Raw genomic sequence first — 22,384 nt, 5'->3', positions numbered from 1 at the left:
ATAAAGAAAATCAAGTTTCTAACCCTCATGGTTCCAGAGAAAAGCTTGAAAACATGAACCATACAGGTTCCAAATGAAAAAAGGCAAAACAACCCAAAGTCTATCATTATTATTATTATTAAAATCTTATGATTTTGGGAACACTGACTCATGATTTTTAAACACTTGAGGTTCACAAAACAATAGAAAGGTCCAAAATTCAAAACCCTGCCACAAAAATCCAAGCCCTTCAATCAAAGTAATGTTAATATTTTGGATCTAATTTCTCAAAACATCATTAGAAATCATCAGATGAACAAATAAAAAGAACCTACTGAAATGATCAAGTTCAATTCTCTGAAAGGCATCATACATTCCCTTTTCCCCTTCCCTCTCCTCTTGAATTAAACTACATTAATATAGTAATAAACAGCCTGAATGTTGGTTTGGGCTATGAGCTGCTACAGAGGAAGTTGCATTTCTACAGGATCACATAAAGGAAAGACGACAAGGAAAGGACTAAACACAAAGTGAGTGAAGCATACAGAGAATGAGAAGATAAAGCAACAGAGAACTACAGTGAGTTAGCCCTGACAGAAACTAAAAGGGAATATATTTTCTTTATAAATATAACACAAATTACCCACCAACTCTTGGTTTTATTATCATACACACCTTTTGATAGCAGGTCAGTTCAACAGTTTTGTTCCTATTTCATAGCCTTATTTAAAATTACACCACTGACATCAACTGAAGTGTGTAGCGGAGTATTTAATCAATTGCTTAAGAAAAAAGAAAACTTACGTTATTACCTATTCTCTCACACAAACACAACTAACATTTCAAGGAATCATAAGTTTAACTTATTTTAAAATTACATCACAGTGAATTTGCTTAGTATATTGTAAAATATGTTTCGATGGTTCTATTTCTTCATGATAGGTGGCAATATTTCTTTACACAGTTTGTGTAATCAAAATCCTTTCATCTCAGCAAAGGTGAAATTATCCCAGTATCTGAAATTGCTTTTTCACAATTATACATATTCTAAATATGAATTATCATTTTAACCAGTATTAATTACCAATGTATTTTCTGGCCCAAGCAGAGAGATGAATCCAAGCAATACTAAATGTCTGTAGTTAGTTCAATTATCATAACTTACTGTAAAATGAAGAGCACTTTCTGCATTACCAGAAGCATCAGATCTTTGCACTAAAGAGTCCTAAATAAATCCTGCTGTTATGCAACATCCACAAAAAATGCTTCCAATGTAAGTACCTTAAAAAACCATGTACACAAATACTGGAAAGAGAGACAAAACTGAAATAATAACTGACAATTGCATTATGTAGAGGGAGAAATAGCTAACTTTGCAATCAATAAGAATTACGTATGTAAATGAACATTCAGATCTTTTCTAAATATGATACTTAACTTCAATAGTAGATTGCATCTTCTCATTGTTTTGAACTTTTAGAAAGTAAAATTTTCAAGTACTGAATGAGGTAACAGCCAAACAACTCGTTACAGTCAGTGGGATTCCTGTGGCTAAAACGTCACATGATGCTCTTTCTAAACTTTCCCTGTTATACTCTTTAATATTACTCATTAAGGACTATGTACAGGATTTAACACCTTCTGTGACTGTAGGCCCACAGTTTGTGATTATGTGGTCACAAAGGCTGCTCCCTATTTCAGTGGATTTCTACACTCTCGGCAGTATCCATTAAGCAACTGACCAATACTAACCCTTTCCATTGGTGAATTCAGATTCCGTCTAGCACATGTTCCAACAAACACAACCCATAGGTTCTTCATCAGTCGACAGAAGGTTGGAAGCTAAAAGCTCCTTTGCTGACCACTCAGAAACAGGCCAGTCAAGGACAAAGAGGGTTGTGCAGTAATTATTCAGGCTGAAAAATTCCCTTTATTTCAGCTCCAAATGATCAAGTGAAGAGGAAGTAGTAGCCTCTACCCCACCGTATGTTTTTTCAACATCAGTGACAGCTGGGACCTCCCTGACTGCCCTTCTCCGTGGCTCAAGGGTATAAAAGACCCATCCTTTAACCGAAGGCTTCATTTTTAAACAGACCTGGTATTGATGGATAAGCCCATCCTTCATACAGATAAGGTTCTTATGGATGTTTCTCCACCTGTATTGTTGTGGTTACTCACACAGTGTATTAAATCCATTGAATCGGAGAGACGAGAAGAGGAGAGGCAATCATGCACAAAACCAGATAGATTGTTTAGGGTGGGTTTACACTAAAAATACATGTGCGTCAGAGGACATGAAGCTCTGTGGTAGGAATTAAACGTGCCTGCTGCTGTGCAGGTGGAGTTGGCAGCCGGAACTTGAGGGAAATCATAGGCAACAAGGGAATGCCTACCAACAAATCTGGTCCTGCATCCAGGCTGAAGTACCCATTGTCATGGATGTATGCTCTTTAGCACAAAGAATAATTGTTCTTTCATGCACTTCTGTTGAGATACTCTGTCTGAAGTGCTTCACCAGTGGTTTGAAGCATGTTAAAACATATACGCTGGAACATTCAATGATTTAGCCTGGATCAGTGAGACAGCTGTTCTGTATAGTATACAGTCCTGCCTACACTATAAAAATGGAACTGTGCTTTCACAGTGTGAGGGGGCAGCCATTTTGTAACACAGTTGTAACACAGACTGACCGTTACCAACACGACACACAAGCAACCCACACCTCAAGCAACTCCAACTACTTGCTAATGATATTTCTCCCTGACTTGTTCTTTCTTTTCACCTTTCCTGTGTAGGTCACTGGTTGCCTAGCCTGAACCATTAATTTTAAAAGCATTCTAAAAACATTTTTAGATAGAGGCTTAAGTCCTTCTGGTTTAATTCTTAATTATTGTCAAAGAAAAATTATATATTGAAAGATGATTCTTGAAAGTTTAAGATAATGGAGATCTCATTTTAGACTAAATTTATTCCACATTATCGTCTCTGGATTTTGGGTGGTAAATCAAAGAATCTGGACTCTATTTTTTTCTGATTCAGTATTTTGTATCATCTTTGCCACATTACATAATCCACTAAGAATACCAACTCTCAGAATCTGTAGTTATGATTTGTACTCAGGAGTATTTCACAGTAATTACTAGTGTGTTTCCAAAATTATTGATTTTCACAATAAATTTAATAGTTTTTGTTGTTGGTTTTTTTACCTCTCCTCCTATGGTAAGTAAGCCAGCTGAATCAAGCTTCCGTTTCTTCCGTGGACCGATAGCTGCCAATGCAGTTAGGTTGGCATCCCTCTGCCTCATCTGTGCTAGTTCTTGTTGCTGCATCTATTACAGGGAAAAAATATATAATTTTAAATTTCATTCACATATCAAATGTTACTCTCAGGCCTGATCATGCAAAGTGGTGAAAGTTGAGAGTGCCCAAATGTCTCACGGGATCATGCTGTATATGGCTATGCCAGATCTTAACAACTCAAACATGCAGTGTCAGGGTGAGATTTTCAAAAGTGTCACAGTGGCTTAGGTGCACAAATCCCATTGGATTCCATGGGATTTGTTCTCCAAATCACTGAGCTTCCTTTGAAAATCCCACCCTTAAACATTGGAATTTATTTCATTGGCAAGTAGTATGTACTATACATCTCCAGACTATGACTTCTATGAAGACTCTAAGTACAAATAAAAAGCGAAAATAGTACAATAATTCAAACATTTCCTTTCATTTCAAAATCTGAAGTTTATTTTGACCATTTCACCTACACTTAATATTCATTTTCAGAAAGTACTCAAAAATCCCTATATCTGAACATTAGTAAAAGTTTTTTCTGGCAACATGGTAATGAAAAGTTGAATTTCCAATTACTGTAACGGATTAGGGTTTAGTTAACACCAGATTTAGTCACAGAATGGAGCAAGGAAAGCAACATATTTGATCTACAAATTAGATACTATTTGTTGCAAAAAGGGGAAGAACAGAAAATAGGAAAAAATATGATAGCCTTCTGCTGAAAAGGTCAGTTTGTTTTACTCATTACACATTCTACAATCCCTTTAGAAAGAGTTAATGAGCACAAACATTTCCCACAGATAAGTGCACAAAAAGCGTAGTGTTAACATTGTACAAAAGCAATTAAAATCGTGGTTAGGTAATGTAGCACATACATTTTAATTAGACACAATCATTCATGTCTCAGCATTACTTTCACATTTATTTATTTTTTGCAATGATTTGGTTTGTTCAGAAGAGGTTTTTGCTTTCTAATCTCTCACTGATTTAACTGCTCCACCTCCACAGAAGATCATAAGACACTGTTTCAAGTGCTTCAATGGTGGCTTGAAGTTTGACAGGTTGTACTGGGACAAGCACATCTCCTCAGTGACAGAAAACATGAATTGGCAGGAGTGCTTAGAAATGACTCAGTAATTATTTAACTGCAAATTGCACAGACAATGAAAGATCTGAATTTGCTGATCACTGCTGAGTGATCAGGTGCTTAAATAAACAAACAGAACATGCTGTGTGTTTTCTCCTTCACTTTCTGTTTAAAAAAGCAGGAATGTATGAAATGTCTTATTTCCTGCATCATTTTGGATTTTATATTACTTCTTTTTGCAATTTATTCTAACTAGATTAATTGCATATGTTAACCTTCTTTGGCAAAGAAAGAGAGTGCTTAAAATGTAGTATATTTAACGTTTTAAATCTGGCTATTCTTTGACATCTCCTCCTACTGTGAATTTAAGTTCTATTGTTTATTTTGCAACTTAAAGTTTGCATGATAATTTCAACACAAAAATTAAGCACATCCATACAACTCAATCATCTATAAGATAAAATAATTAATTAAATACCAAAGTGAAACATGGGCATAATGTCTCTATGGTAGTGCAAAGGTCTATATGTACTTCCCTTTGCCAACTCATATTAGGTTTTTAGCTCAAATATCGTTGGCTGTCTTCCAGATTAAATGCCAGTAAGACAGACCTGCCCGCTTACCCTTTCAAGGTAGATAGGAACAGTGGTGAGCTCTAATCATTTACAAAGGTCATGATTGGAAGCTAGCCCGTAAGCAGTCATTTAAAATTCGATTGATCCCTATTTGTAGTCAGGGAAAGAAAATGGACATTTCAGCTGTATTGTAATTATGAGGCTTCGAGGCAACTGTAAATAGATGTGCAAATCTAGATACTGGCAAATACCTTAGAGAAGAAATTATTACTGTAGTATAACACATAGCCAGGAAAGGTTGAAGATAAAACTGCATATAAAAAAGATCAATCATCTTTTTGCTAATTTGCCATGCTCACCAGCCTATAAGGGTTATCACAATTATCAGAAGTCTGCTGAATATTTAAGTTAGGGCCAACTGGCTTAGCATGATCTCAGACAAAAGTGTAAAGCAGAGGGCTAACCCAGAATGTGAAATTTTGAACTGGAGAAGAGTTTTAATTTTATGGGAGGTTACAGTCAGAAATGCCATATGAAAGGCAACTGACATAATACAAAAGATATTATTCAAATACATCATTCAAAGTTGGAATTCCTAGACCAACTGCACCTCAGTCCTTTCTTAGGCATATGTACTATTTTGTATTACTGTATACAGTGTTAGCTTGAACGTTTAATATACGCACATAATATGACTGAATAAGTGTTCTCAGAATCAGAATTCAGAATTCCTTGACTTTTGTACATGCACATTCTGAACCATAAACATGACACTGCTGTAGATTTTGCATAGTGGGGAAAATGCTTCCTTACCTCCAAGTCTGCCCCGGAGCTGTTTCACAGAGCAAACCTGGGCAGATTTGGGAGCCTGCAAAGTGGATCAGCATCCATTTATTCCTTAGTTTCTTTGTCCTTTCATTTGTATTGTATTGTGTCCCTAGCCTCTGTTTGCCAGAAGCTGGGAATGAGCGACAGGGGATGGATCACTTGATGATTACCTGTTCTGTTCATTCCCTGTGGGGCACCTGACATTGGCCACTGTCGGAAGGCAGGATACTGGGATAGATGGACCTTTGGTCTGACCCAGTATGGCCATTCTTATGTATTTTTTAAAATGAAAAGAACTATAGCTGACTGCTTGATACCATAGAGCAATGTGCTTAGTGTGTTTATTTTAATTACCACAATATTGACTGTTCAAATAAACACACAGAGCATGTGCAGTTGACTATAATACAAGACAAAGTGTGGTCCAGTGATACGATACCAGACTGAGAGTCAAAGGACATGGGTTCTATTACACGGACCTGTTCTGTGACCATGGGCAAGTTACTTCACCTCTCTGTGCCTGTTTCCCCTCCCATCCTTTGTCTATGTTGTGTACTGTAGACTATAGGCTTTGCAGCCAGGGATTGTCTCTTACTATGTGCCTTATTCATACTGCCTAGTATAATGGGGCCCTGATCTCTGTTGAGATCTCTAGACATTACTACAATATAAACAAACAAACAAATAAATAAATAGTTAGTACATTTCCAGATGTGAAACTCCAGATACATACACAATACAGTTTGTGAACATCTGGCTCATCAGTTCACACCTTAGTATCCTGTAGGAGAAAATTGCATCCCACATATAACTTTATTACTTTTGTATGCAACCACTTCAAATATGTTCAAGACATTTGTCATCAGTAAGATGCACAAGTTAAAATTTTAAAAATAAGCTGTTTAGTTTAAAAAGTGCTGACATATGTGAAACTGATGCTGTATGACTCAAAACTCTCAAAAATCTTTAAAAAGTCACCTTTGGATGTAATATGAGAAAATAAAAGTCAAAGGGGATCATTTAAAAGTTTACATTTTCTGAAAATAGGGGCTCAATAAAATTACATTCTCAACAGTATCTACAAAGTCACTATCATGACATCATGATTACCAGAATAAGTCTTGATCCTGCAAATGTGATTAACTTTACAAACTAGTCCTCCCACTGAAGTCAACAGAACCCTTTACAATGTGTAAAGTTAAGCTCAGAGGTCTCTGCAGAATCAGGGCCTTTGGTGCCATCTTTGTGAAATTTCAGGAAATACTTTATAGTAGAGTAAACCAGCTCATCATATATATTTTTACACTTTTCCACATTATATGGATATTTAATATTAAAGACTAGAGTTTCACTTTCACAGACTTTTACATCTAAATTTATATTAGAAACCCAAGCTAGATTATTCCCTTTGGAATGTGAAAGCTGCTATTAATTTCTTCCCCCATTCCATCAATCCCTCACCTCCATTTCATTTACGCCACCCCTCCCCTTCCCATCCTTTTAGCCCTCCTGCGCCACTCACAATCTCCCTTCCTGCCTCACATTATCTGTCTCTATCAGTCTCTCCCCTCGCTCCCTAGCCTTTTTTCTTCACCCCCAATCTTCCCAACACAAACATTCCCTCATTTAATAAAGGTATCGCTTTATTAAATACAACATGCTACATCAACCAACAGGATACAACAGCTTGACTATAGTAATGCATTCTTTTTGTAGATCACTTTCATATTGCATTTCTTATTCAACATTACTCTAACTAGCCCTCTGACAATTGATATACTGTACAACTGAAAAATAAGTCTTAAGTCTTTAGAAGGAGGACACTGGCTCTTTTGAAATGACAGTAATCAGGCAAGTAAATTTTTGATAATCAAGATATATATTTAGAACATAAACAAACATGCCAATCTATACTATACAAGAAAAAAAGCTTGTTCCTATAAAGCTGTCTTTCAACATTTATAAATTCATAAATCCAGTTCATTGTATAGCTTTTTAAAAGCATTAATCATTAATAGCGTCTTAAAAGTTTAAAAATAAAACATCTTTTTATGAACCTTTTAGCCTTTTCTGTCTGGCCAAGACTAATTTTTAGTGTGCTCTGAATGCAGCTGAAATTTACTTGGCTTTGTTGTTCTTGTTATTTAATAACAACTTTAACATATAGAAGCACATTTCTCACATAAAAGCATCTTTCTAGCATTGCTGGATGAAAACAGCACTGAGGACATTTCTCATTACTTAACTACTGCAAAGCCAGCAGTGAGAGTACAAAACATCATTTTGTTTTCCTCACACAACTGTTCATTATATTATTTTTAGTTTCTCAACAAAGAAGTGGCAGATTACAAATACACCATATTGAATATCAATCCCAACTCCGCCCACCACATTACTATAATTGTGAGAAAAGCTGTAATTTTGGCACATGGCATAAGCAAGCTGATAGTGTGTCTACTTGAAATGTCAATGTTACTGCTGCTTACTAATTATTTTCAAAACACAGGAATGTGTGTCATGGTTATTCATGTTGTGTTTTGGAAATAATTTTAGAACAGGAATTTTAATTCTCTTCTGTGCAACAACAGATAATTTGGTGGTGATAGTTATAGAAATACCAATAAACAATTCAATTTTAAAGTAAATGTATGCCTTACATTTTTATTTTTTCTTATATTTTGCCATTTCTTCTACTGGCACGTCACATAGCAGTAAGAAACGTCCTGTTAGGGAGATGAGAATGGGTTCGTTTGCAAGACTTTTTTTCAAGAACCAAAAACTAATGTTACAACATCCATATATGAAATTGTATATTACATATTGAGAAAATACAATGGCCTAAGATTACTCTCCAGTGTAACTCTACTGATTTGTACTAGATATGAATTTGGCCTGATGTGGCATTCACATGACTGTCGGACCCTTTGCAAGTGAAGACTACATATTTGAATCCAAACACTTTTTCTAATTCTGAAAATTAAATAGCATGACTGCTGCTAGAATTCCTACTGCAGACAGATGGTTTTTCCTCTTGAGAGAATGGGAAAGCAAATATCCCAGGAGGTGGAAACCAACAGATTTCAGGTCTTCTGGGATCTGTTGAGGTTAACTATGCAAACATACTAGTGAGTTTCACCTACTGAATTCCAGAGCTTGTTAAAAGACAGATGTGAGTTAGAAGCTTCCACCAAAATTAGCCAGGAAATTATATTTCAACGTATCTCATTTTAATGTATATAACTATGATATCTCAGGAATATTTTATGATACACATAACAAGATGGACTATTATTCTGTTAATAAACGTACTGAATAAAAATAAAATTAACAAGCCAATACTGGAAGTATTTGTTGAAAATAAATCCTTGTTTTTAAAGGGGTTACCCACCTGATCTCACATTTTATGCATGCAAATCACTGCAGTCAGGTAGCTAGATGCCTCCATGCTGTGACTGGCACTCACAATTATTTCCTTTTAAAAATCAGTATCATTTAGTTAAATGAACGCACATTCTAGATCATAGGCAACTTTCAAAATACAGCTATTATTTTGAGTTAGCACCTAAACTCCATGAGCAAAGTTCATATTTTGGAACATGGTACTTATGTGTTTCTGCACCAATACACACTGATAGGTAGAACAATCTAATAACAAATGTAGACGCTTGGCTGAATACTCATTCATTTGGTTCTGATTATTATAAATTCCTAGTCATTATAGGTATATTCTTTCATACACTGGTCCAAATCCTGGTCTTGGCACATCCACACTCCAGCCACTGAGGTCTAAGTAGATCCCAAGAGAGAGCTCCATCAGGATTGCCAATATAGTATTATCTTGTCATCAAATCCCACCACTACCCAGGATGGGGATGAACTCCATAATGCTGATTCCTACTAGTAGCAGTAGAACTAAAGGTTTATATTATGATAGCACCCAAAGGCTCCATTATAATTTGGGACCCCATTGTGCTGGATGGGATACAAACACAGAAAAGAGACAATTCCTGACCTGTAGGGTTTACAATCTAAAGATACAAAATAGTTGAAGGGTAGGGAATGGGGCTATAATACACAAGCAAATTAATATGGGGAAGAATTGGTCCCAGGTTTATTATATTGGTGTAGTTTCCTGTTCAGTAGGCACAGTAAAATAAATAGTGTTCTGTGTATTGCAGGCATTTGCTTTTTTTCTTTTTTTTTTAATTTTTTTAAACTGGAGGTAGAAATGGGGAGGAAGGGATCAGTAGAAGGACAAGATAGAGGAATAGTTAGTTTGTCATTTGTCTTAGCCATAATCAGAAGGCAGAGATTTGTATACCTTGTGGAATCACATTGTGGAGGGATCTGAAGGGAGATAAGGTAGTGGCTGGGGAATTATTGGAGTGTGTTTATTGTGCATTAGGGACAGCACGGGAGAAAGAGCAGCAGTATTAACAGGAGAAGCTGACTGTTGAGTAAGTAAAGGCTGGCAGAGTTAAGGTGGGAGTTGATGTCTCAGTAGGTTACTAGGTCAGTGAGGCTGGTTGGGGCTAAGTTATGAAGAACATTAAAGGTAAAGACTGTATCTGATGCAGACACAAAGATGGAGCCAGGGGAGAAACTGAGAAGGGATGGATGTAGCCAGAGTGACAGAGGCAAGAAGATGATTTTAGTAACATCATCAATTTAAATACACTTGAGGACAGCAAAGTTGCAGTTGTCAAAACCAGAAAAGAGGAGGTTTCAGTAGTCAAGACACAAAATGTTGAGGGCTTGGACAAGAGTTTTGGCTGTGTAGACAGACAGGAAAGGCCAGATTTTAGAGATATGTGTAAAATTAGTTGCAAAGAGTTAGAAGCTGCCTGAACAGAGTCCAATGAGAGGCAAGAGTCAAAAAATAACACCCAGGTTACAAGTTAGAGTGATTGGAAGGATGGTTGTATTGTCCACAGTGATACAGAAATGAGGGGGGACGAAGGGCAGGGCTTGGGGAATTAGATAAAAAGCTCAGTTTTGGCCATATTAAATTTAAGATGTCATTGGACTTAAAAAGATGTCAGAGGGACAGGTTGAGATAACAGATTGGATAAAAGGAAATAACTCATTAGTTGAGGTAGATTTTTGAGACATCAGCATAGAGACAATAGTAAAAGCCATGCTTGTGGAAAAGAATACCTAGATACAGAATGCAGATGGAAAAGAGAAGGTGGTCAAGGATGAAGCCTTGAAGGACAACCACAGAAAAGGGGCGAGGGGAGGATGATGATCCAGCAAATAAGACACTGAAAGAGCAGTCAGGGAAGCAGGAGGAGACAATGAATGAACAGAACCACAAAAGCCAATGGAGGACAAAATTTCAGGAAGTAGAGAGAGGCTGATGGTGTTTAAAGCAGTTGAGAGGTCAATGAGGATGGCCCTAAGATCTGGCCAGGAAGAGGTCATTACACAGTTTATCAAGAGCAGTAGTAGTGGAGTGTGTGACACTTTGAGGTATACCCAATGTTGTGAGGCACCTTGCTATCACCTGCCCTTAGTGTGAGGGAGTCTCGTCTGTGCTGCCTATGGATCAGCTTCCTGAATCCACCAGCCTCTGGCAACATGAGCACTTCCAAGCCTCAACAGTTCTTCTAAAGATTAGAAACAGGCACACTCCAATCCCTGAGTCCTCCGAGCATCCCCTCTGGAGTGTTCAGCCCTGTCCCACTGAACATTTACAAAACTCTCGGATTCACTACTCTCAAAGGAACAGTACACCATATCTTGCAAGATTCAACTCAGGAGCCCCACTCTCCTTGACACACAGTACATTATATATTTATTTATATTGAAAACAAGAATAAGTTTATCATCATAGAACTGAAACTCAAGTGATAGAAAGTACCAATATTGGAAACAAATGGTTACATATAAAACGAAAAGGACAGTTACCTGTTCCGTAACTGGCGTTCTTCGAGATGTGTTGCTCCTATCTATTCCGCAGTAGGTGTGCATGCTCGCCACGTGCACCGGTGCCGGAAGTTTTTCCCTTAGCAGCATCCGTAGTGGGGGAGCACCGCTGCGACCCCTGGAGTGGCGCCGACATATCGCGCTATAAAGGGGGCTGCGTGCTCCCCCCACCCTCAGTTCCTTCTTGCCAGACAACTCTGACAGAGGGGAAGGAGGGTGGGATGTGGAATAGACAGGAGCAACACATCTCGAAGAACGCCAGTTGCGGAACAGGTAACTGTCCTTTCTTCTTCGAGTGATTGCTCCTGTGTATTCCACAGTAGGTGACTCCAAGCTATACCTGACGGAGGTGGGTAGGAGTTCTAAATGATAAGGTTAAGGGTTACCCGGGCGGAGCACCGCCCTACCAAACCCGGCGTCATCCCTTGCTTGGGAGACGATCGCATAGCGTGATGCGAAAGTATGGACAGAGGACCACGTAGCAGCCCTACATATGTCGTGAATGGGGACATGAGCCACATAGGCCGCAGACGAGGCCTGGGCTCTCGTCAAATGCGCCTTAACAACAGGAGGCGGGGGAACCCCAGCCAGGTCATAACACGTGCGTATGCACGAGGTGATCCAGTGGGAGATCCGCTGGGTGGAAACCGGTTGCCCTCTCATGCGCTCGGCCGTAGTAATGAAAAGCTGAGGGGATACCCGAAATGGCCTTGTTCGATCCAAGTAAAAGGCCAGCGCCCTACGCACATCTAGCATGTGCAGGCTTCGTTCCTCATTGGAGGAATGGGGCTTAGGACACAGGACTGGCAAGAAAATGTCCTGGTCTATATGAAACGCCGAGACCACCTTCGGCAGGAAGGCCGGGTGTGGGCGAAGCTGTACCTTCCCCTTATGGAAGACAGTGATCGGGGGTTCCGAGGTGAGCGCCCTAAGCTCCGAAACCCTGCGGGCTGAGGTGATAGCCACCAAAAACGCCACTTTCTCAGATAAGTGGGACCAGGAACAAGTGGCCAAGGGCTCAAAGGGAGGTCCCGTGAGGCGTGACAGTACCAGGTTCAGGTCCCAAGGGGGAACCGGGGGTCTAGCATAAGGGAACGCTCTGTCCAAACCCTTTAAAAACCTGGAAGTCATGTGGTGGGAGAACACTGACTGTCCCGCCACCGGAGGGTGGAAGGCCGAAATGGCCGCCAGGTGCACCCTGATTGAGGAGGGGGCTAGCCCTTGGGTCCTAAGGGACAGGAGGTAGTCCAGGACCAGCTGGAGCGAAGCGGACGCGGGGGAGGAGCTTCTCTCCCTCGCCCAGGAGGAGAACCGATACCACTTGGCCAGGTAGGTCCTCCGTGTGGATGGCTTCCTGCTTTCAAGCAGGACACGTCTAACAACCTCAGTACACCTCCCCTCCTCCGCATCTAACCATGTAGCAGCCACACCATGAGGTGGAGCGAGCCCAGGTTGGGATGGAGGAGACGACCTCCCTCCTGGGAGAGGAGGTCCGGGCGGAGCTGCAGCCTGCGAGGGGGGGCCACCAAAAGTTGCAGTAGGGTCCCGTACCAATGTTGACGGGCCCAATCCGGGGCTATCAGTATAATTCTCGCCCCGTCTGACTTTACCTTCTGTAGGACCCTGCCTATGAGGGGAAAGGGAGGGAAGGCGTACATCAGAGGCCCCGACCAATCGAGCAGGAACGCGTCCGTCATGGCCCCTTCGCCTTCTATCACCCTGGAGCAGAACCTGGGACACAGATGGTTCTGGGCGGTGGCGAATAGGTCCACCTGGGGAGTGCCCCAGTGAAGGAAAATCCATTCTGCCACCTCCCTGGGCAGGGACCACTCGTGTTGATGTGAGAACACCCTGCTCAGGCGATCTGCGAGTGTGTTGCTCTTGCCGGGTAGGTGGAACGCTCGGAGGAGGATGTTGTGGGCTATACAGAACTCCCACAGGAGCTGGGCTTCCTGGCATAAGGCCCTGGAGCGCGTGCCCCCTTGCCTGTTGATGTAATACATTGCGGTGGTGTTGTCCGTGAGGACTCTGACCACCTTCCCTTGTAAGTGCTGGCGAAAGGCCAGGCACGCCAGGCACACAGCCCTGAGTTCCCTGACATTTATGTGCAGGGTCAGTTCCTCGGGTGACCACATACCCTGGGTCCTGATGTTCCCCACGTGGGCTCCCCAGCCCAGGTCTGAGGCATCCGACACTAGATCTAGTGAGGGAGAGGGGTCTCGGAAGGGGATTCCCCGGAGCATGTTGCTCGGGAGGGACCATCATTGGAGGCTCGCAACCACAGTGGGCGGCACCGTAACAACCTTGTCCAGGCCGTCCCTGGCCTGGGAATAGCGGGAGGCCAGCCAGAGTTGGAGGGGCCTCATCCGGAGCCTGGCATGTCGCACCACTGTGGTGCATGCTGCCATGTGGCCGAGGACTTGAAGGCATATCCGAGCCGTGGTTACCGGGAAGGCCGTGACCGAGGCGACGAGGCCTCTGAGCGCCTCAAATCTGTCCCTTGGGAGGGAGGCCGTGACCGCCTGGGAATCCAGCAGCGCTCCTATGAAGTCTATGAGCTGGACCGGAACTAACGTGGATTTCTCCTCGTTTACCACTAGGCCTAGATTTGAGCAGGTGCGTAGCAGGAGGGTTATTTGCTGGTGCACCTGGGACCGGGACTTGCCCTTGAGCAGCCAATTGTCCAGGTAGGGAAAGACCTGGAGCCCTCTCCTCCTGAGGTGGGCCGCTACCACCGCCATGCACTTCGTGAAGACCCTGGGGGCCGTCGAGAGACCAAAGGGGAGGACCGTAAACTGGTAGTGGTCCTGGCCCACCAGGAAACGGAGGAAGCGCCTGTGACCTTCGAAAATGTGGATGTGGAAGTAGGCATCCTGAAGGTCCAGCGCTGCAAACCAATCCCCCGGGTCTAGGGAGGGAATAATAGAGGCTAGGGACACCATGCGGAATTTGCAGCGTACCAAGAACTGGTTGAGCTTCCGCAGGTCGAGGATGGGCCGAAGCCCGCCCTTCGCCTTCGGGATGAGGAAATACCTGGAATAGAATCCCTTTCCCCGGAATTCCCAAGGTACCCTCTCTACGGCTCCCAGGGAGAGGAGGCGCTGTACCTCCTGACCCAGGAGGAGCGCATGTTCCGGGTCCTCCGCCGACTCCCTGGCCGGAGGGCAATTGGGAGGGAGCGACACTGTACCTCAGGGAGACAGTGCTGAGGACCCAGCAGTCCATAGTAATACGGGACCATTGCAAACAGAAGGCAGATAAACGATTTGTAAACCTGAACATTATTAATTGGGAGGGGGGGTTAACCTGGCAACAGGCCTGGTGACCCCCCGCAAGCAGTCAAAAACGCTGCTTCCCTGGTCTCCTGGTCTTAGAGGGCCCCGGGCGAGAGGCCGGGCAGGATTGGCGTTGTGACCGGCGCCTCTGCTCCCGCTGCTTCTTAGGCGGGGGCTCATATCTACCCCAAGCCTGTGGAGCGGAGGTGTGAGGCCTGGGCTTGTCCTTGGCAGGCGGGACGTACAGGCCAAGCGTCTGCAGGGTAGTACGGGAGTCTTTCATCCCATGCAGACGCGTGTCTGTTTGATCCGCAAACAGGTCCCGACCATCGAACGGCAGGTCCTGCATGATCGACTGGGACTCAGCCGATAGTCCAGAGAGCGAAAGCCAGGACGCCCTTCTCATGGAGATCGCCGCGGCCATCGAACGAGCGGCCGTGTCCGCCGCATCGGAGGCCGCCTGGAGTGCCGCTTTAGCCGCCGCCGCCCCCTCATCCGCAAGGGCCCGAAACTCCTTCCTGTCCTTCTCGAGGAGGGAGGGCTCAAACTTGGCAAGGGACCCCCACAGGTTAAAATCATATCTGCTCAAGAGGGCCTGGTGGTTGGCCACTCTGAGCTGAAAGCTTGCAGACGAATAAACTTTTCTCCCAAAGGAATCCAGCCTGTGAGCGTCTTTGTCCTTAGGGGTAGGAGCGGGTTGGCCGTGCCTCTCACGGTGGTTCACTGATTCCACCACCAGAGAGTTCGGTGTTGGGTGGGAGTATAAGTACTCGTGCCCCTTTGTGGGCACAAAGTACTTCCGTTCAGCCTTTTTGGAGATCGGACAGAGAGATGCTGGGGTTTGCCAGAGGCCAGTTGTAATGTTGGCCACCCCCTGATGGAGCGGGAGGGCCACACGTCCCGGCGTCAAGGAGGTCAGGACATTAAACAATGTGTCCGACGGCTCCTCCATCTCCTCGGCCTGGAGCTGGAGGTTTGATGCCACCCTCCTGAGTAGCTCCTGGTGGGCCTTGAAATCCTCCTGAGAGACCGGAGGTGGTGGCGCCATGGAGTCGTCCGGCGCTGAGGAGGTCGGTGCCGCGGTGTCGTCTGCACCCGGCTGTACCGCAAGCTCGACGTCCTGACCCGGGGCCCGAGTCGGTGCCGGAGGGTCGGTGCCCACTGCCTCATCGCGGTGCCGAGGCGGCGACGTCGGCTGGGCCTGGGACGCTCCCGTCACCGAGCGGGGTCCCGGCGGTGCCGGTGCCTGGGGCCACAGTGCCCACTGGCACCACTGTCCCTGCCAGGGAACGGCCTGGCCTTGGAACGCGAGGTGGCCCGGGAGGGCTGGTTGGTCATGCGGCATTGAACAGCTCGACGAGGGGCGGCTGCGTGCCGAAGCCGAAGTCTGGGACGAGCGGACGGTGCCGTGCGAACGGCTGGAGCGGTCCCTCACATGACAGCTCCGGCCCCTGGAGGCGGACAGGTAGGAATCTTAGATGCTGTCTCCGTAATGCCTCCGGCGCCCAAGACTACGATGCCTCGGTGCCTGGAATTCCCGTGACAAGCTCCGGGCGTCACGCTTTCCACGGCGGGTGCCGGGGCGGGAACGGTGGTGCCGCCACCCCCGAGACCTGTCCCTGCGGTCAAGGCTCGAAGAGGAGTGGCACCGTCTCTTAGTGCCTCCCCTACGGTCTCCCGGAGTGGAGATGGAAAACTCGCTCAGACGATCCTGCTCGCAGCGTGGAGGCGCGCCGGGGTCCGCAGCTCAGCCCTTCAGCTCGGGACAGTATCTCGACCTCGGAGACTTCCGGAGAGGGTCGATGGGCACTGAGCGAAGGCTTCTCACAGGATCGGGGGCCCGCCTGGAGCGGCGCTCCCGGTACCGGAAGCGTCATGATGTCGCACGCGGCCTGAGCTGCCTCCGGCGTCGAAGGCATCCTCACCTCTGGCGAGGTGCGCGTGGACCCCATCGGACTACTCCGCTCCACCCGAGTCGGAGGTCTCGGTCCCGATGGGGATTGTGGGCTGCCCAACACGGGTCTAGCCTCACCCCAATCTTTCTCCCGGCGCCGCTGAGTCTTCCCTTGCTTCTTAGAAGGGGAGCGGTGCTGGCTCGTCGACGGGGCCCCGGTGCGCACCGACGACGCGGTATCGGGTGCGGAATCAGGACGGCGCGCCTGGGGCGCTTCGCGGCGCGCCGGGGGCACTTCGCTTTGCGCCGAGGACTAGATGCCCGGCGCGGCGCCGGTCGACGCGCTGGTGCCGGTGTCAACGCCGACTCCATTAGGAGAGCTTGGTGTCGGATCTCACGCTCCCTCTTCGTTCGGGGCTTGAAGGAGCGGCAAATTTTACACTTCTCACTAATGTGAGCCTTGCCCAGACAGCGAAGACACTGAGTATGTGGATCGCTTCTGGGCATAGGATTGCGACAAGAGTCGCACGACTTGAAGCCTGGGCCACGGGGCATGCCCCGAGCCCAGCACGAACAGAGAAAGAGTTCAACAAGTAAGAGAAGCTGGATACCACTAAGGCTAGAATTGCTGCAGCAAAGCTGGAGCACAAGTTCAGACTACCTTCACTGGCGGCAAGAAGGAATTGAGGGTGGGGGGAGCACGCAGCCCCCTTTATAGCACGATATGTCGGCGCCACTCCAGGGGTCGCAGCGGTGCTCCCTCACTACGGATGCTGCTAAGGGAAAAACTTCCGGCACCGGTGCACGTGGCGAGCACACACACCTACTGTGGAATACACAGGAGCAATCACTCGAAGAAGAACTATAACATCTTTTGTAGGGTCTCAACTTAACTCACAAGACATCTTCCGGTCTCCTACAAGAAAGCTTACTCCAAATCCTTTCCCCAGTATTTTCAACCAGGTTGGTCAAGATCCCCTTTCATAAGATGAAGCCACTGGCAGACTGTCCTCACAGGTGGAAAGATGCCCAGGGTGTCTCCCTGCACCCCCCAAATATGCCACAACAGACCCCTGATGCTCACCTGAAAATAGGATTCTCCCCATCCACTGCTGTTTACCTCTTCCTGTTAATTTCCTTCTAAAGTCTCCACAGCTCTTCATTAGCATTTGAGTTAGTATGCTAATAGGTTTCCATTATATGACACACAATGGTCCACCAGGGAGATAAGTGCCTCCCATCTCTCTGTCTGGAGAAGCTTGTCTTAAGAAATACCACCTCTGAGTGACCTGCTTTTAACTACAGACCTATAGAACATAATTTCAGTTTATATACATATCTGCTCACATATTTTCTGTACATACCTCTTGCAATGAGTACTCAAAGATTCATGGATTCCAAAGCCAGAAGGGACCATTGTGAATATCCAGTCTGACCTCCAGTAGAAAACAGGCCATAGAACTTCCCCAAAATAATTCCTAGAGTAGCGGTTCTCAAACTTTAGCAAGCCAAGGACCCCCATTTTGATTTAAATTTTTTCACAGACACCCAAGGCCCCAGCTCAGCCCCAGGCCCCTCCCCCACTCCACCCCATCCTCCAGGCCCCACCCCAGTGGCGTAGAAAGCATAGGATATTTGGGTGGGCCCCGACTTCAGATGAGCGGGCAATTATGGGGTAGAGGGGCTGAGAGGGCAGGAGGAATGGGGGGCCCACCTCCCCCCACCGCCTGCAGCTGGCCTTGTTGGGGGGCAATGGATGGACCCTCTGGCCAGGGGCTCCCTGGGGCCCCGGGCGCACACCCAGCTCCAGGAGGTGACACTGCTCTGCAGCGCACATGGCTCCCTTCCAGGTCCCACCACTCCAAGCCAGGCCAACTCCCTCAGGTGGCGATCCTACCTTTTTTGAAGATCTGCTCTACCACTGCCGGCCGATCGCTCACCCTCCTCCCACCAGGCCAACCCAGGGCCCCGGAAAAATGGGCGCTCCCATGCCCCCACTCGCTCCGCCCGCAGCTCCTGCTGGAGAGCGGGGTGGGAGCGCAAGGGCTTGCCCCGCTCCGCCTCCCCGTGCGGCACTGCACCCTGGGAGCAGGGTGGGGGCACGGGGGCTTGCCCCACTCTGCCTGGAGCATTGGGTGGGTGGGCAGAGTGGGACAAGCCTCTGTTCAACAACAGGAGCATCAGGCAAGTGGAGCAGGGCAAGCCCCCGCGCCCTAACCCCACTTCATGGCAGGCGCGCCGGGCGGGTGGGCGGAGCGGGGCAAGCACTGGGGCTAGAGCAGAGCCGGGGCTGGGCCTGAATGTTAAATGGGTTGGCCATGGCCCACCCAGACCTACCCGTGGCTGTGCCTCTGCCTCACCCCCACTCCACCACACCCCTCCTCTTCCCTGCCTCTTTCCGCCCCCTCCTCCAAGTACGCCCTATCCCCACTCTTCCTCTGCTGTTCTGCGGCGTGCAGAGGGAGTGGGAGGAGTTGTTCCATGGCATGCAGGAGGCACAGGGAGGGAGGAGGGAGGAGGAGGAGTTGATCAGCGGGACCGGCAGCCCCGGACATGACTTGCAGACCCCCTGGAGTACTCTTGCTAGTTTGAGAAACGCTGTACTCAGGGCCGGCTCCAGGCACCAGCCCACCAAGCTTGTGCTTGGGGCGGCACCTGGAGGGGGGCAGCGCGGCGCTCCGGCCGCCGGGGAGAGCGGGGCCACGGCCGGGCTCACCGCCCTCCCCCCGGCGCTCTGGCCGCCCTCCCCCCCGGCCGCCGGGGGGAGAGCGGAGCCCCCGCCGGGGCTCGCCGCCCTCCTCCCAGGGCTCCGGCCGCCCTCCCCCCGGCGCCCTCCCCCCGGCCGCCGGGGGGAGAGCGGAGCCCCCGCCAGGGCTCGCCACCCTCCTCCCAGGGCTCCGGCCGCCCTCCCCCCCGGCGCCCTCCCCCCGGCTGCCGGGGGGAGAGCAGAGCCCCCGCCAGGGCTCGCCGCCCTCCCCCTGGGGCTCCGGCCGGAGGCTTTTTTGCCTGGGGCGGCAAAAAAGCCAGAGCCGGCCCTGGCTGTACTACAGCATATCTTTTTTTTAAAAAAAATCCAATCTTGATTTAAAAACTGCCAGTGATGGAGAATCAACCATGACCCTTGGTAAGTTATTCCAATGGTTAATTACCTCACTGTCAAAATTTTTAGACTGGAAATAAGGCGTAATTTCTCTAGCTTCAACTTCTAGCCATGGAATCACGTTATCCCTTTCTCTGCTAGGTTGAAAAGCTGCTTATTAAATATTTGTTCCCCATGTATATACTTACAGCCTGTAAACAAGTCACCCCTTGACCTTCTCTTTGTTAAGCTAGGTTGAGCTCCTTGAGTCTATCATTATAGGGCACGTGAGGCTTCAAGGGGTACCCAAGATTGTGAAGCACCTTGCTACCACCTACCATTATCATGAGGTGTCTTGTCTGGGCCGGCTGTGGATCAGCTTCCTGAATCCACCAGCCTCTGGGAACACATTACCTTCCAGGACTTGCTCTCTCTGTACAGGTTAGCAACAGGACCAGTGTTGACCTCCCCAAGACAACCCAGTAGCTTAAGCATACCCTTTCCCAGAGCTCTAACCTTGTGGGCACTCTGGTTTACAGTTTATCAATCAAATAGTTTAAAGTTTATCAACATCCTTCTTCAACTATGGACACCAGGACTGGACCCAGTATTCCAGCAGCAGTCATACCAGTGCCAAATAAATAACTTCTCTACTCCTACTCAAGAGTCCTGTTTATGTATCCTAGTATCCCATTAGCTTTCTTAGCCACAGTGTCACACTGGGAGCCCATGTTAACTCCCAAATCTTTTCCAGAGTCAGTGCTTCCCAGGATAGCGTCCCTCATTCTGGAAGTATGGGCCTACAGTCTTTGTGCCTATATATTTAGTTGTTTTAAAACGCATATTGTTCGCTTGTGCCCAGTTTACCAAGTGATCCACATTGCTCTGAATCAGTGACCTGTCCTCTTCATTATTTACCATGCCACAATTTGTGTGTCATCTGCAAACTTCATCGGTGATGATTTTACGTTTTCTTCCATGTTACTGATAAAAACATTAAATAGCATAGGGCCAAGAACCAATCTCTGTGGGACCCCACTCGAAACATACCCACTTGATGACAATACCTTATATGCAATTACATTTTGAGACCTATTAGTCAGTTTTTAATCTATTTAATGTGCACATAACAAGTATTGCCCAAAAAAGCCCAACTCTACTGACAATGTTCTATATGCAATTTTCAAACATAATGTGGTCAAATAAAAATTAATTATCTCCACAACAAAGCTATATGCTGCCCCTCTGCGAATGTTATTCCTGTGACTAAATGAAATTATCAGTCCGTCAGCCATGATGGTTATAGGTCTAGTCAAAATAGATCATGACTTTATTGTACTGTATAAAATATATTTTTCTTTCCCACGAGCCTCTAACTCAAAAACTGTTGAAAATTATTGCTTAATACTATAAAAAATTCACCTTTGGGCAGAGACTAAGCTGGGAACATTTGAGCCCCCAAGGTGAATGTTTCACAAAGTAATGAGCACCTGAATACTGTTTTGGAACTTTAATTAGAGCGGTTGCGACCAGATGTCACCACTGCTATAGACCCATGCAGCTTATTACTTCTGGTTCCATTAACATTTGCTCCATTATTTTAGTGAGAATATAAAATTACATTTATGGTACAGAAATTGTTAAGTGCATCCTTGTCTTTTTTTTTTGTACACCAATACTCCCTATGATTTTCTCAAGTCAAGTACCTCAGCTCATTAACCATGATTTTTCAGAAAATAATTATCAGTGAAACATGAAGTGACCTGAAGAAGAAATCTATGTAAGCTTAAAAGCTTCTCTCTCTCACCAACAGAAGTTTGGCCAATAAAAGATATTACCTCACCCACTTGTTTCTCTAATATCAGTAAAATAGTCATTTAATTTTCTTAGTTCCATAGAGCAACAGATCTATAAAAACTTTCCAAGACTTTCTTTAACTGCTCTTTCCTAATAGCTTAAAAAAAATCAGGGTATTCTCAATTTATAATTTTCCAAACTACTTTTAAAAAATCTTTTTGAAGTCAGATTTTAAAAAGGAATTCATTATCAGAGTTTTTTAGTCTTTTTAAATTGTATGTCTCTTCATTTATTAATAGGCTGACTTTCTCTCTCATATTACTTTATTCCCAAAATATTTATAAATGCTTTTCTCATTCCCCCTAGTCCCTTTGATTAACACATGTTACTTTGCAGTTGCCATTGGTTTTTCCTTGTAACCAATTTTGTATATTTTTTGCCTGGTTGCCTTCATGATTTTCTATTTTTAGCACTATTTCTTTTTAACTTAAGATCTTTGAGTGGTCATATTTACAGCCACATTAACTCCTACTTACACCATTCCTTCTTTAACACAGGAAATGTAATTTGTTGCACCTTAATTATAGTATCTTTTGGGTTTTCCCAGATGACTTCTAGAATGGTGGACTTTAATACTTCCTTCCATTTGAC

The 22,384-nt window shown here is 45.7% G+C and overlaps 1 protein-coding gene across 1 annotated transcript in view; it reads right to left on the bottom strand.

Moving 5' to 3' along the window:
* The window catches only part of LOC135888686 (transcription initiation factor TFIID subunit 4-like), a 207,145-nt gene that overhangs the window by 56,594 nt on the left and 128,167 nt on the right, over positions 1–22,384 (bottom strand). The window contains exon 14 of the mRNA XM_065416440.1: positions 3,186–3,308. Within this exon, the coding sequence (XP_065272512.1) occupies positions 3,186–3,308 (123 nt within the window). The remainder of the gene's footprint in view (positions 1–3,185; positions 3,309–22,384) is intronic.

The sequence above is a fragment of the Emys orbicularis genome, chromosome 14, assembly GCF_028017835.1.
Source record: "Emys orbicularis isolate rEmyOrb1 chromosome 14, rEmyOrb1.hap1, whole genome shotgun sequence".
Lineage (NCBI taxonomy): Eukaryota > Metazoa > Chordata > Testudines > Emydidae > Emys > Emys orbicularis.
Note: the sequence above shows the minus strand (reverse complement) of the source record. Positions and strands in the feature narration are given on the sequence as shown.